General features: G+C 44.3%; 1 protein-coding gene across 2 annotated transcripts; it reads left to right on the forward strand.

The window, feature by feature from the left end:
* Positions 1 to 808: 808 nt before the first annotated feature.
* RUFY1 (RUN and FYVE domain containing 1) lies at positions 809 to 14,147 on the forward strand. Of its 2 annotated transcripts, none has more exons than XM_052684802.1 (18): positions 809 to 1,097; positions 3,888 to 4,061; positions 4,290 to 4,407; positions 5,025 to 5,126; positions 5,433 to 5,556; positions 6,161 to 6,219; positions 6,764 to 6,829; positions 7,345 to 7,414; positions 8,206 to 8,307; positions 8,582 to 8,698; positions 9,321 to 9,488; positions 10,302 to 10,399; positions 10,851 to 10,970; positions 11,500 to 11,629; positions 12,007 to 12,101; positions 12,501 to 12,549; positions 12,756 to 12,833; positions 13,456 to 14,147. In XM_052684802.1, exons 1-18 carry the CDS (start codon positions 839 to 841, stop codon positions 13,597 to 13,599), a joined length of 2,073 nt encoding a protein of 690 aa, XP_052540762.1. In that variant the 5' UTR covers positions 809 to 838; the 3' UTR covers positions 13,600 to 14,147. The 2 variants fall into 2 exon arrangements, with proteins under 2 accessions (XP_052540762.1, XP_052540763.1); XM_052684803.1 differs by having other exon boundaries at positions 938 to 1,048.
* The last annotated feature ends 907 nt before the right edge of the window (positions 14,148 to 15,054 follow it).

The following is a 15,054-nucleotide window of genomic DNA, read 5'->3' on the forward strand; positions in this document are numbered from 1 at the left end:
GATGCAGACATAAAGATCTGTTTTGCTCTGATGATCTCCAACTTTCCTATTCCGTCTCCCCTTCTCTTTTTTTCTTAGGGGAGAAGAAAACAAAGAAACTTGTGTAGCAGGAAAGCTAATATGCAAAATCATATGACTGAGTAAGTGATCTATCTGCCTCGCAACAAAATGACCAATACAACTTGGGTGCATACAACTTCTGGAAGGAAAAAAAATGAGTGATAAACCATCGGTATCTGGGACACCTACTAAGGCTCAATGATCATATTGGGGTCATTTCAGTTCCCCTTTGCAATAAATCTCTCCTACTAAGCATGGCCCAATCACAGTCATGAATAGCCTGATTGTGCCCAGCTGCTTTGTAATGGCAGTGACAGAAGCACACACTTACCAAAAGAGCGAGTTGTCCTTCCTACCCACCACTTGAATCAAGATAGGATGGCTTCAGTTATACGTGTATAATTATATCAATAAAAGTAATAAAGATCTGTTTCAGCATACAAAACACCAGAAAAATCTGGCATTTTGAAAGATACTAAATATATATATATGTATATGAAAGTAACATTTGGAAACACAGAATGCAAGGAAAGAAAACATAACGTGCGGGTTTTTTTCTTATTTTCAAACTCGCTTAAAAAGAGAACTCCGCTCAGGTTTCGTCGCCCCTTCCCTCTCTCCTAAAGCTTTCAGCTGGGCGCTACCAGCGGGCTGCCGGCAGCTCTGGAGGCGGTCCAAGCCCGGCCTGCGCTGGCAGGGCGGCCCCGCGGCACGGCCCCGAGGTGCGGGACGAGGCGGGCCGAGCGCTGCCGGAGCGCAGTCATGTGATGGAGCGAAGATGGCTGCCGGGGAGCCGTGCGCTGCCGCGGGGATGAAGGAAGACTTTGAGATCATTGACAAAACGCAGGTGCCTGACACAGCCGAGCTGAAAAACGTGGAAAAAGAAAAGGAGGAAGCGAAGTGGTCCGCTCCCATCTTATCGCTGGCAAAGAAAGCCTCCGAAAACCTGGCGCTGAGCTATGGCAGCGCTCTGAAGTCTGCGGCTTCGGTAGGACTCATATCCAAAGCAGTCAGCAATGACAGCACAGCAAAAACAAGTATGGCTATGTCTATTTAGTAAACTTGCTTTTTATGCGGTACAAATAAGTTTAGTTCCCGTAAGTGGCGTTAAGTAGTGTGATGCTTTATTATTACTTTGAATTTAGGGTGTTTTGTTTTGTTTTTAATGTAATGCTGCGCTTGTTTCTTTAAGCAAGAGCACGCAGGCAGCACGGGAAAAGTTAACAAACTATAACCAGAAGAGCCCTAAGCTCTTGTAGCTCTTGTCAGCATCCTTAGATTCACTTGTATTTGTGGTTCAGGTGGCTTTTCTTGATTCCCTTTCTGCCTGAAGTTGTGCTGAGCAGCAGCCTGCTGGCGGGGTGCCTTCCTGGGAGGGAATGACGCTGCTTCCTGCACGGCTCACACGTCAGACAGCGGGCAGCTGGACTAAGGAATGGGTTGCTTACAAACTAATTGCTAACTGTGCTGAAAAACATCTCGTTTAATCACAGCTTGCTTTATTAAGCATTGCGTTCATGGGTGTAGTAACATGGGATTTATGGAAGAGCTCTCTTAAGACTGAATTAAGTGGGATCTTTATGGAAATTAAATCTCAGTAATATTTACAATACAGGAAACAAACCCATTCAAATGCAGTAGTACATGAGCACATTGGGCTGCAAGCTCCCAAGCTGGTGTCTGATGGCTCTGGGCAGCAGAGCTCAGTTATGCTGGCTGGTTATAATCTTTTTGTTTTGAATATTACGTATTCAAGCTGCATTCCTGAGGATGAATCGTAACTGCATGGTGGAATAAGGCTGATAGAATATTTCTTGTGTGAAAATTCCTCAGTGATGCATAGTCAGAGGTCAAGATTTCCTGTCCAGAAAGCAGCCTCCATTCTTATCTCTTTCTGCATCCACAGAACTCACACCAAACTTCTCAACTGGGGTGATCCAGTGTCTGTTCACATTTCATACCTGTTCTACCCTCCTATATAAAGCACTTCCCTGTTAACTTTGACCAAGCATCGTTTGATTTAAATGAGGTCTTTTTTAGAAATAACTTGTGGCCTGCAAGTGTATTTGTGGAAAAGTAACAAGTTGTTCCCTGCTGCCATCTTTTTGTATGAATTTTATTTAACTTCCCCCTACTTCAGATCTGGTGATCACGTGTAGATTCTGCTACACGCTGTGTGGTCAGCTGGACAAAGGAGGGAAAGGCACATCATAAACCCATTTTCTGTCACTGAAGAAACTGTTCTGCCTGGCTGGAAAGGCAGGAAATGCAAATTTAAAGAATGCAAATCAAGAAAGACTGTCTTAAAGACCAAAAGATGGAGAACTGTCACCTTTTCTTTATGCTATTCTCCTACTGTGTGTAGAACAGTGTATGGTAAACAAAGCATGGAGCTTCAAAGTGATGTTAAAATCAGCCGAACTGAGTCAGACACTACAATAACATGTTTTTAAAGATTGCATATCTGGGATCTTTTGCACTTACGTAATTCAGTTTGTGAGCTTTGAGGGTGGACTTGGATAATTTGCTAACACCTGGCTACTCTGCATGTACCAACTGGTACGTAGTTTTGCTAAAGGTGTGTGTGACTGTAGATTTCCAACAGACTAAGCGATTGTTTGTTACTTAAACTGAATACAAATCATCAACAGTGCTGTTTAGTTGAAATTCGTGTTCATAAAGAACACTTCATTCACAGTATTCATTTTTTAAGTCTTCTAGATAATATATATAGTGTTACAGTGTTTTATATATATATATATATATTTATATATATATATATATACATATATATATATATATATGCATCTCTTCAGAAAGGCTTACAAGCAAAATATCCCTGATAAGTGAAAGTTCAAGATCAGAAAACAGCATAACAATATATATTCAGTTGCTACTGAACACCTCAATATCTAAACAAAGCCACAGATTTCTTATGTCTAGTCAGGCTTTTTTCTCTGTCCTTAATGTCCAACCTGACATTAAAACCCAAAATGCTACAGCCCTCATGATCCTCAGTCTCAGGCATTATGAGCAACTTTGGTACTGATATGGCAGAGCTAGGCTGCTGGGAGGACAGGACTTCATGTGCTGTGATTTGCTGAAATAATTTGGTTAGGATAACTTTGATAACACTCTTCTCACAGGGAAAAGTTACACTCGATTTTAACTCTACATTACTATTCTGTGCACGAGAACATCACGATGAGAACTACTACTCAAACGGACTTCTGTGCGGTGTTGCTAACAGCCCTCACCCTCTTCCACGTGACTGACGGGGTTGTACCTTTTAGACTCACTCGTAGTAACTCGCATTCCCGCAGGCGACCAGGCCGCCCCCACAGCGCAGAGGCGGCAGGCTTCTTAGCGCAGCGCGCTCGGCCCAAAGCAAACGTAGTCGGCCGTGGGCCTGCGCTGACTGAAGCGGTAGCTCACCGTCGCGGGGTTTTGGTTGGTTGCTGTGGATTTGTTTTTGTTGGCGATGGGTTTTGCTTGTTTTCTGCCTCGCCCCGCATTCAGGTTACCGCGCTCAGGTCAAGGTGAGGAGCGCCTCCCGCCCTCAGAGGCGGCGCTGTGCGCGCGCGGGACGCCCTGCTCGCAGAACGAACTATTTCTAAAATGGCGCCCGGCGCGCGCGGGCCACGCTCAATCTCGCGAGAGTTCAGGGTTGTTGGGGGCTGCTGTTGCCGTGGTAACTCGGGAGCACGGGGCCTGGTCTGAAGCGCCCCCAGTTGGGGCCGGGCGGCGGGGGGCGCCGCTCTGCGAGGGGCGGCGGGAGCGCGTTTCTTAAACCGGCTTTTCTGTTTTTGCCCCTCCCCGCCGCACAGCCGCGAGGCACCACGCCATGGAGGAGCGCGCCAACCTCATGAACATGATGAAGCTGAGCATCAAAACCCTGATCCAGTCGGCCCTGAGCCTGGGCCGCACTCTGGACTCCGACTTCCCTCCTCTGCAGCAGTTCTTCGTGGTGCTGGAGCACTGCCTGAAGCACGGCCTGAAAGGTGGGCTTGTGCGGCCGTGCGCTGAGGGGAGGCCCGCAGTGACACTGGTTGCGCTGTGCCCGGCCGTGCCTGCTGTGGGCTGTGTAGGGCTCTGCCGGCTGTCCGAGCGCCCTGTGGCTGTTTGTCCTCTCAGCTGTCCGCTTGTGAGAGATGCGGGTGTGTGGTTGTGGAATGGCGGCTGGGAGGCTGTCGGTTCTCATCACGAACTTCTCTGTGTGCTCCCTGTAGCGAAGAAGACCTTTATTGGACAGAACAAATCGTTCTTTGGTCCTTTGGAGCTGGTGGAAAAGCTTTGTCCTGAAGCATCAGATATAGCGACTAGTGTCAAAAATCTGCCAGAGCTGAAGTAAGTTCCTTGTTGGGAATTACGTGTTTTGCTCACTCTGCTGGGAAATGCAATCCTTCGGGTGGTTTCTTAGCTTCATTAATGAGATCTCGTTCCAAAGAGACAAACAGGGTATGTAGGAGGCGTTGAGTGCTCCCAGAGATAAGGAGGCTGTCTCAAAATATTCCGCTCTTCTCTTTCAAATAGTGCACTCAAAAACAACATTGCAAAATTTCTGTAAGCGTGCTGTAGGATCTTCACAGGTGGTTCTTTCCCCTTGCTCCCATCGCTTTTATGGCTTTGTCTAACTTTGTGTGCATGTACATTTCATTTGAGGCCTCAGGATAATGAAGAGACTAGTTTTATTCCCAGAATGTATGAACGGTTGGGTTCTGGTGTCAGCTGAAGATATGTAGGGCTTTCTGATTCAGAAAGATGTTACAGTACACTTTCCTGACACTGAAACATCGGAATGTAATCAAATCCTTCTCTTGCTCTGGCCAAAAAAATATTTCCTTTGAGATTTAATTAATTTAATAAATAAGTGCCTTCATCTCCCTTTGTAAAGAGGGAATTTTCAATTGCACAGCTCTATTTAAACATTTTTGCTTTACCATAACCTTAATGTTTCATTTTAGGACTGCTGTAGGAAGAGGAAGGGCTTGGCTTTATCTGGCACTCATGCAAAAGAAACTGGCGGATTATCTTAAAGTGCTTTTGGACCATAAACATCTATTGAGGTAACAACACCAGTACCTTGCATTCACTGAATCCTTGCATAGCTGTAGAAAAAAGTCATTAATTGTCCCATTTAACTTTGGGTTGTTCTTGCATTCTGCAAGGCAATAAGTTGTTCATTGTTCTTGCAGTGAACTTAGGGTCAGGAGAATTTTCTGTTTTGCATCTTCTGCCTCGTGCACTGCCTTAGCAGGGGGAGGCTGGTCAGCTGAGCTTTAAAAGCACAACATTACTGCTTATGTTATTTTAGTGATAGAGGTACCATTGTAATTATGATGTTCAGTGATGCCTTATCTTATTTCTTCTAGTGAATTTTATGAACCTGATGCACTGATGATGGAGGAGGAGGGAGCAGTCATTGTGGGTCTCTTAGTTGGACTGAATGTCATCGATGCCAACCTTTGCTTGAAAGGAGAAGACTTGGATTCTCAGGTGAAGATTGTTTAAATATGATCAGTCCTTAAAATAATTGAGTTGAATTAAGCACTTTGATAAATACTTTACAGAGATGAGCCTAGAATTCCTAAATCTGTTATGTAGATAGGGATTGTCATTGCTTTTGTAAGTGGACGTTTGAATTCCTTGCATAAGAAACCAAACTTTAGATGAAGTGTGCTAAACACATGAGACACGTTGCAGTCAGTCTGCTAAGGCCTTGTGGGGTCTTTTGTTTTGAGGGTGAGTGGAGCTTTTCCTTAGGTTGGGGGAGGGAGAGTGGCAGGAATGTCCCGCATAGAAGCTGGTCATGTTTCCATACTGACAAGTATGAAAGTATCCATCTCCTTCAGTAGCAGCTTATGGAAATGCTGTCAAAAACAATAACTTCAGGGAAACTGAGTGCACCCAATGTGGTGGTTTTGATGCTGACAGATACTGGCCTGGAGGTTTGCTTTGGTTGTGAAGGACATAGGCATGATCTGTCTTCCCAAATCCGAACATTTAGATTTTTACTTTTTTTTCCAAATATAGAGAAATGCCTTCTGCTACTCAGAATTGTGTTGTGAAAGCATGGTAATCTCTTAAATATGTTTTTCAGGTTGGAGTGATTGATTTTTCTCTGTACCTTAAGGAAACACAAGACAGTGATGGCAAACAGTATGTATGGTGGATGAGTGATTCTAAATTGTTTGGGTTTTGTGTTTTGTTATTTTTTAAGGACAAGCCCATCTGTCAGTCTGTAGGAGCACATCAGTGCTAGAGATATCAAGCTCTCTTATTAACTGAAAAAAGAGAATCCTAAATAGATTTACTAGCTAAACAGAAGTACAACAATAGTTGATCCTGTGGCAACTTAAACAATGTGGTGAGGAGAGTCTGTCCCAAGCCAGCACCAAACTAATGACACTCAAAATGTGAACAAAATGTGAACTTAGCCTCTGCTAAGTCACTGCTTGATTTCTGAGCACCAGCTCAGTGCCATGCTCAGTGAAGGAGCTGTTTCTGTGGGAGATACCAGTTATGGAGAAGTATTTTTACTGGAAGTGTTAAGTGATGATGTTACTGCTTCCTGACCTTGCTCAAACACATTTCTATCACAAAAAAAGATATGCAAGTGCATGTTGACAACCTCTGTACAAATTAACACTTTCAAATGGAGAGAAGTTTCTTCTCAATCAATACATTCTTGCTTTACAATTAGAGATGGAGGCATTACTGCTGTCCTTGACCAGAAGCATTATGTGGAAGAGCTGAACCGGCACCTAAGGTAGGACTTTCTGCTGTTCTGAGGCACAACCACTTTCCCTTACAGCTTTAAATGTCTTTGCTGTCATTCTTGCGACTTTTGTCTGATTATAAACTGTCTTTTTTGATTCTCTGCTGAAAACTTAGTTTCATGTTGCAATCTTAGTCTTGTTATGGCAGATGCTAGCAAAAAACAAGTTCTGTAGTAATAGTTGACTGTTCCGAAACTTGCTAGTGGTCAACAGAGGATTTTGCAGATGGATTTGTGACAGTTCTCCCTTGAACAAACATCTCAAAGTCCATCCTTTAGATGGAGATGTGTTCTTATGTAGCTGCTCAGTGCTGGTAGCTGGCTTCGTTTAACCTCTGCAGTATCAAAGAGGTGTTAAGACTAAAAGCTAACCCAAAACAGCTGTCATAATGAACAAAAGTCATTGTTAGCAAATACCAGATGATGGAAGTATGGTTGTAAACAGGAATAAACGTTGAACATTGGCACTTGTATTGTTTTCATGCATTATTTTTTTCTCAACACAGTTGCACAGTCACAGATCTTCAGAACAAAATAGACTGCTTAGAAAAGACCAACTCAAAGCTGCAGGAAGAGGTTTGTGTCTGGCTATTAAGTGTTTCTTAGCTTTCTTCTGTCAGAGACAAAACACCCAAAGAATTCACCACACACTTGGACTGAGTTGATAATAGTGAAGTATGAAGGATTTCCTTAATCAAGGTCTTTTTCGTGCAGCGATGTCTCCACCCCAAATTAATCATATCACTAAAGAACACGATTTGTCTCGCTCTGCTCACACACCTTTATACATATCTCTCGTGTGAGTTAGAATGGAAATCGGGTAAAAATAAAAGAATAAAGATCACTTTGGGAATCTTTCCTAGTTGGGAACCACAATAAAAGCCATCAGTACATGTGACGAAGGCTGAGGGGATTTTTTTGCTTGGTTGGTATTTGTTTTGTTTGTTTTCAGGTAATGGTTGTTTTATTGTTCATATTACATGCACTACATGCCTACAGTCTGAACTGATATAATTCAGCATCCAGTGCCTTTTGGGGAATCTCCACTTGAAACTGCCATAACGTTCCAGCAGCTCCATGGCTGCCTTGTGCCTTGTTTTGGGTACCAGGAAGAACACTGCACATAAAGACCTGGGGTTGTGTTTGGCTTTTTGTGCTGTGACTCAAAAATAAGTGATGAGGGCATGGAGCACACTAATAAATGTTGTGGCCTTGTTGAGGCTGTAGGGTGAGTATAGCTGCAAAATGGCCTGGCAGCTTCTGGGAAGAATGAAAGGGCCAAGAGAGAAATGAGCTCCAGACTTCAGGATTTCTTCTGGTGTTTCATGTTCGTGCAGTGATAAAATACAGACATGTTTTTTTCACAGCTTGCAGCAGCAACTGACCGAATTGGCTCACTGCAGGAAGAGCAGCAGCAGTTAAAGCAACAAAACGAATTAATTCGGGAACGAAGTGAAAAAAGTGTTGAGGTAGGAGCATGACTTGAAGGTGGGGTCCTTAAAATAAGCCAGTTCTCTTGTTCAGCTACAGTTAGAGCTCTTGAAACAGCTTTGAACGGGAATGCAATGGAGCACAGCTTAACACACTTCTGTAAATGACTATTTATGTCTGCTACTTTTTCCATTGTGAAACAATAGGATTTTGCTTGAAATCGCACACAAATCCTTCAGTGAAACAGTATTTCTCAGTTACAGCCGAATTGTAGCGTTGTGATTTTGTGGTCTTTGCAATTGTTTCCTCTAGGTGACAAAAGAGGATACAAAAGTAGAACTGGATACTTACCGGCAGTCCCGGCAGGGTCTGGATGAAATGTACAGCGATGTCTGGAAGCAGTTGAAAGAAGAAAAGAAAATGAGGCTGGTGAGGAAACTTACCTTTCGTTTCACTCTCTGTAGGTACAGGACTGCCTGCTGTGAGCTAGGATTATGAGCACGTGGTGCATGCTGTGCATTTCTCTAAACTATTCAGAATTCATGATGGGTTTGGAAAGAAGATGCTGCTCTTAGGTCATTTACAGTGTCAGAAGAGAACTGCAGATCTGGGCCTATTTAATAGAGTACCAGGATTATTTGAGCAGAGACTTGAGCTAAGAGCACAGAAAGGCAGCTGCTGCTGTGGGATGCCAGCAGCCACGTTCACAGTTGCCTGCGAAGCAGTGACTGGTGAAATGAGCGCCAGGCTCATTGAATCTTGTGGTTTGTGTTCAGACCATCTCCAGCCTGCAGGAAATTGCACAGCTGAGATGCACACCATGCTCTACATTTTAGGGCAAGAGCTCAGATCTGCTGCCATGACCTGGAGAGCCAAAATAGTTTTTTGCCCTTACTGACTCACTGTATTATTTGAGACTAACTTTTCTGTAGAACTGTAGGTCTGTACCTGAGAGAGTAATGCAGAATTTCTGTCTGGTTTGATGTGGGCTTTGGAAATACTTGTCCCCGGTGTGATTACCTAGCAGTAATTAAGAAATCTCCTTTGTAAGGAACTAGAGAAGGAGTTGGAGCTACAGATTGGAATGAAAACAGAAATGGAAATAGCCATGAAACTTCTGGAAAAAGATACTCATGAAAAACAAGATACCTTGGTTGCACTTCGCCAACAGTTAGAGGAAGTGAAAGCAATTAACTTGCAGATGTTTCACAAATCTCAGGTATGTGCAGAGCAGAGGACAGAGCAGCTGCAGTGATGGCCTTGATGTGATGGTAACGCACGTGTGTGTATCTGCACAAATGGGTGCATCTGTTTTCTTAGGAGTATCTGTTTTAAAAGTTGTTTGGTTCCTTTTTTAGCTGAGTTTTGTTATTAATACGAGATTGGGGTGGTTTTGGAAAGGACTTTCCCTGCGATGCTGAGCACTGTGCTTGGGATCATCCAGGAGGCACTGAGCGAGTTGTGGAGAAGCAGCTCTGGCAGGGAGGGAAGGCGGTTTGGAGGTGTCTGTTCTGACAGCTGAAGGAGCAGTCTTTAAAAACACAGTTGCTTCCTGCAGCCAGAACTGCCCTGCTGCTGCTTCCCCTTGTCTCATTTGCCTCTCAGTTGCACTGCATTTCACACTGCTTACCAAAAAACCAGCAAGCTTCGCTAAACCAATAGAAAGCCAAGTTTGTGTGTTGGTTTTTTTACTTCCCTGTGAAACAATGTCCTTCAAGTGCAGTTTTTGCATTCAGATCGCAAAAGTAACAAATATAATGTGACAATTTCCTTCTTCAGACTCTTTAAGAGAAGACTTGGCCTGTAGCTGATCTCTTGAGTTTAAATGTTATTGGAATCAAGTTTTTTTGTTCTGAGCTCTTAACAGAGCAGCTGAGCAGTGTCTGCTCTGCCACTATCAGCGTCTGTTGGCACGCTGCTCTTAGACCTGGCACGGTTTGTCACAAACTGCACAGGCTTTATCTGCTGACTGAGTGACCTTCAGAAAACTACAATGTATTGTCTGCAATCCCCGACTGCTTTATTCCTGCAGAATGCAGAGTGTTCTTTACAACAGAAAACAGAAGCAATATCTTCTTTTGAAGGAAAAACGAATGAGATGATGTCTTCTATGAAACAAATGGAAGAGAGGTAATGATTAGAAGCTCAATACCATTGGTCGGTAGAAGGTTGTTATAGACCTGACTGAGGTTATTATAGAATGGCTTTCTATTTCTCAGTATAACCCTCAAAATGTCTCCTATAGATACGTGGGGTGCCTGCCAGCATTCTGCTCTTTTTCTCCCTATTACCACACTCCACGCTCATCTGTTCCCTTTGCCCAAGCAGATATGCACAGCACTGACTCGTCTGAAAAAGATCTGTGCTGTAGGCAAACTGTTTAAAAACTGTGTTGGCGTGGGTTGAAAAGCAGGTATGACCTGGGAGTTCAGCAGAAACAGCTTTCTGGAACTCCTGCTTCTCCACCAGTACCTTCAGTTCTACTTTCTGTAAAGACCTGTGCAAAAATGTGAAAGAACAAAATGCCAGTGAATAGATGAGGAAATGTGAGATGTCAGCAAATGTGTTCCTTACTTTGCAGATTGCAGCATGCAGAAAAGGCAAGGCAAGCTGCAGAGGAAAGATGCAACAAGATGAAGCAAGAGCTTGCCAGCAGACTTGACACTTGTCGGCAGCAAATGTCCCAGCTGGATAGCAAATGGTATTTCAGTGCTATTTCATCTCATCAGTTTTCCTTTTTTTATTTTCCTTCGTTTCTATTTGTTTAAGAAGCGCCTTCAGTGCTCATCCTGTAGGCTTGGTGCATCAGTGACTGTCAGCCAAAGCAATTGGGATTTCCTGAAGGCAGACTGGGGTTGGGGCTCTTGTCCTCCCAGGTTTGTAACACAATGTTTCATTCACTGCCTGCACATCAGGGCAGGGCGTCGTTTCAAACGTGGCCGTTGGAACACAAGTAGTCAATGCATTTTTGTGGAGATGGTGTGGTTGCTTTTTTTCTTCCTTCTGGCTATTCACCAGTTTCACTGCTTGTTTTCTGTACTCTCTAAGTACTACTATGGGTTTTTTTTTTGTCTGCTGCTGTAATATCTCTGTTGTTTCTTTGGCAGAATACTGATGCAGGTTTTGTCCTCTTTAGGACAAGTTTTCTTCTCATATTGCTGATAGCCTTAAATGCCATAGGATGTTTTTCTGCTGTAGAGTTCCTCTGAATCAATGATTTTTTTAAATAGCTCAACTCTGGAAAAGGAATTAAAATCTGAAAAGGAGCAGAGACAAACTTTGCAAAGAGAACTACACCAAGAGAAGGATGCCACCTCTCTGCTTAGAACAGAATTGGAACAAATGGAAGGACTGAAAAAGGTATGCATGGTGCAGGCATGCTGTGTTCAGAACCAAAGCTGGCTTGAAATGTATCTTCAAGCACAGAGAATAAATGAGTTAGATGGGCTTTTCTTAACACGTTTGTGGCACAGCACTGCTGCATTCTGGCTGTGCTCAGGGATGATTAAAGCCTGAAACTGTTCCTTTTTTTCTGGTAAATATGGTTAAATGACTTCATTGTTCTCACTCTGCAAGCATCCATGGGTAGTTCCCCCATCTAACACTAGAAATGAACCCTTAGAAATAGGCAGCTTTGTAAAGAAGTTTATGCTTGTGATTTGCTGTGGTGTTTCGGATAGACTGTGTCTCAGATCACACTTAGCACACGAACTTGATTTTTGAGTTTGATTTTACAGGAGCTGAGAAAATTGCAAGATGAGAAGCAGCAGCTGGAGAAAGTCTGTGAGGAGCAGGAGCAAGCTCTGCAAGAGATGGGGCTTCATCTCAGCCAGTGAGTGATAGGAGTTGAACTGGGGGTGGCGTGACTTGGAGGGCAGGGTTTCAAATTAATTACGAAGAACTTTGAGTCCATTTGTAGAACAGGTAGATGTGAGAATTTGAGGAGGCAGTTACTGCACATGGCGAAGCAAAACGGCCGTCCTTGTGTGAGAACTGGCAGGGATAAGAAACAATGCAGTAAATGCTGAGTTCGTAACGTGGAACTCTGCTTTTTCCACGTTGCTTCTGAATATACCAAAAACAGGGCGTAGCCTGAGGTGGTACCCTGGTGATACAGAGTGGCTCAGAATGGTAACGGTGAGCTGACTGAATAGATTCAGTGGCTGCACAGGGGAAGGGCAGGTAAAACAATGCTGTGCAGAGGGAATCATTTCTTCTTTTCTTCCCCCAGATCTAAGCTGAAGATGGAAGACATCAAAGAAGTAAACAAAGCACTAAAGGTACTCTCTTATTTTGTGGATATTTTGGCTTACACGTGCATTTCACTTAACACCTTCACAGTTCCCGCAGTTAACTCTTGATTTATTTTATCCTATTTTAAAAAGATGGCTTTTGGAAAAAGAATTACAAACAGTGTGGATAAATTGCTTCTGAGCCTTATGAATGAGCTTATCTCCAACGTGAGCGTTTTGTTCCAATTTCTTAGGGTCACACCTGGCTGAAAGATGACGAAGCAACACACTGCAAGCAGTGCGAGAAGGAATTCTCTATCTCAAGAAGAAAGGTACCGTTGTTCACTGATTTCTCCTTTTTCTCTCAGGAAAGAAAAGTGCTTTGTATCATTTGCTGACTGCCTCAGTCTAAGGACTTGTGGGTGTGAGAACTAAATAGAGCAGTAGTTTGGTGTTTCCCGCTCTAAGAACAGTACGTCTCTGCTTGGGCACTTTCCTTGGCAGGAGGCTGTTGTGGGTTGTGTTCTCCTGTGCTGTGATTTGTCCTCATTTCCTGCTGAGTTCAGGAGTGAGGAGGGCTGGATGCTGACAGGCCGAGCTTGGTGGTGCCTTCCAGTTGCAGTGGTGCCTTCCAGTTGCAGGGGACGGGGACCTGCTGCACAGCTGGGGACAGCTCTGTGTGCCTGCAGGCAACGGGGCAGGGCCCACCTGCGTGCTGATGCAGCCAGGTGTGCCAGAACACAGCTGAGGGGCGGCAGGGCAGCTCCCCTGGCCCGTGGCTGAGGGCAGCTCACAGCAGCTGGGAAGTTAAGCTGCTTTGTGTGAGTTCTCTGCATAGGAGATGGTGCTGTGCAGGGTGGGATTCTGGGACTTGAGGATGAGATTAGTGGACTCAAGGCTTTTGTCGTACCTCCTCAGCACGCAGCTGTCCTTACTGCAGTTCTCTGCTTGTAGCATCACTGCAGAAACTGCGGGGACATCTTCTGCAACACCTGCTCCAGCAACGAACTGGCGCTGCCCTCGTATCCTAAACCTGTCCGCGTCTGTGACACTTGTCACACTTTGCTACTTCAGCGGTGTTCATCTAATTCCTCCTAAGCCTCTGGTAACCTCAGAGGGACCGACTCAGCGCTGGAGAAGTAGCCATCATTGATTCTGAATTCCAGGCACCTTTGCAGCAGCGTCTGCTCTATTTTCCATCGTTAGGACAGGTCAGTGTGGAAGAGTGGTAGGGGTAATGCAAGAGGGATAACTAAAATTGTATTACCTGAGTTCCATTCAAGTTCTATTTGAGACTAAAATGCAAATCCATTTTCTGATTTTTTTTATACAGGAGATATTTGTATTAATATTTGTATATGGGATTTCTAGTTACTCAGTCCCTCTAGAAGATACTTTTTCTGTACATTAACTTCAGTTCCTCTGTATCCTCACTGTAGGCATTCCTGTGACACTGGCTAACATACAGTTGTGTATGGGCTAAGAAAAGGAATGTTCACTTACCAATTGTCTATGGAAAGAGCTTTATGAGTGTCCATGAATGTGCCTTCTGTAGTCAGAGTAAAAAAACTACACCTTAACACTTGTTCTGAAAGTAGCTGTGAGCACAGTGTGGTAGCTGCACAATAAAGTCTTTTGCAAAAAGATTCAGTTCTGACTTTTTCTAATGCTCCGTCAGTCCCATAGCCTGGAAGCGAGCCTTGTTACAGCGTGGTGCAGGGCTAAGGCTTAGAAATACAGACTGAAACAGATTTCACTACTACTGAATACTGCAGGCAGTGAGCATGGCTGGGAGCAGGGCAGCCCTTCAGGTGAGCTGCCTCACCAGCTGGGCTGTTGCTGACTGCCTGCGCTCTGCTCAGAGCTCTTGTGCTCACTGCTGAGGTCTGAGCACACAGCGCTGCACCAATCACAACTGGAGATCCATTACTGCAGGCTGGCGCTGGCAGCAGCCTGGTAGCAGTGGAAAGCCTTTTCTATAGGGCAGAGATAAAACTGGCTTTAATCTTTTCAAATCTATTGCTGGATTTCTACCACTGTAGAAAGACACCCCACAGCCGTTCCCCTTCAACCACAGGTTAGAAGTTTAGTTAGAAAGGGACGAATTCTCCATGGTAAATGCATGGAAACAGCTGCCCTACCGCTTCAGAGGAAGCTTCAGCTGTCACTAAGCTTAAACTGTTTATAAAACCACATCTGTGAGCATGGAGTTTGACAAATTGAATTTATTGAAACACAGCTGCACTAAGCTGCAAAGTCCATTGATCCAGCATCGATGCCTGTATCTACGTACACAGTTATCCCCAGCCCTCTTTGCAACTTCACAACCACGTTAGGCAGCCAACATCAGGCTCCGGGGCGTTCTGAACTCCTGCAGTTTGTAGCCCCCACCCCAACAGGACGCACCTTCCTTCACTAACTGCTTGTGGCTGGGAAACAGTCGTCACTTTTACATCCCACAAGGCCCCACAGCTTCTGCATTCCTCCAGCCAGGCACAGTGACTCACAGCAGACACGGAGTAGCACAATTATTGACTACAAAGCAGCATCTCA

This window comes from Tympanuchus pallidicinctus, unplaced genomic scaffold (genome assembly GCF_026119805.1).
Source record: "Tympanuchus pallidicinctus isolate F22 unplaced genomic scaffold, pur_lepc_1.0 scaffold21, whole genome shotgun sequence".
In the NCBI taxonomy this organism is placed as follows: domain Eukaryota; kingdom Metazoa; phylum Chordata; class Aves; order Galliformes; family Phasianidae; genus Tympanuchus; species Tympanuchus pallidicinctus.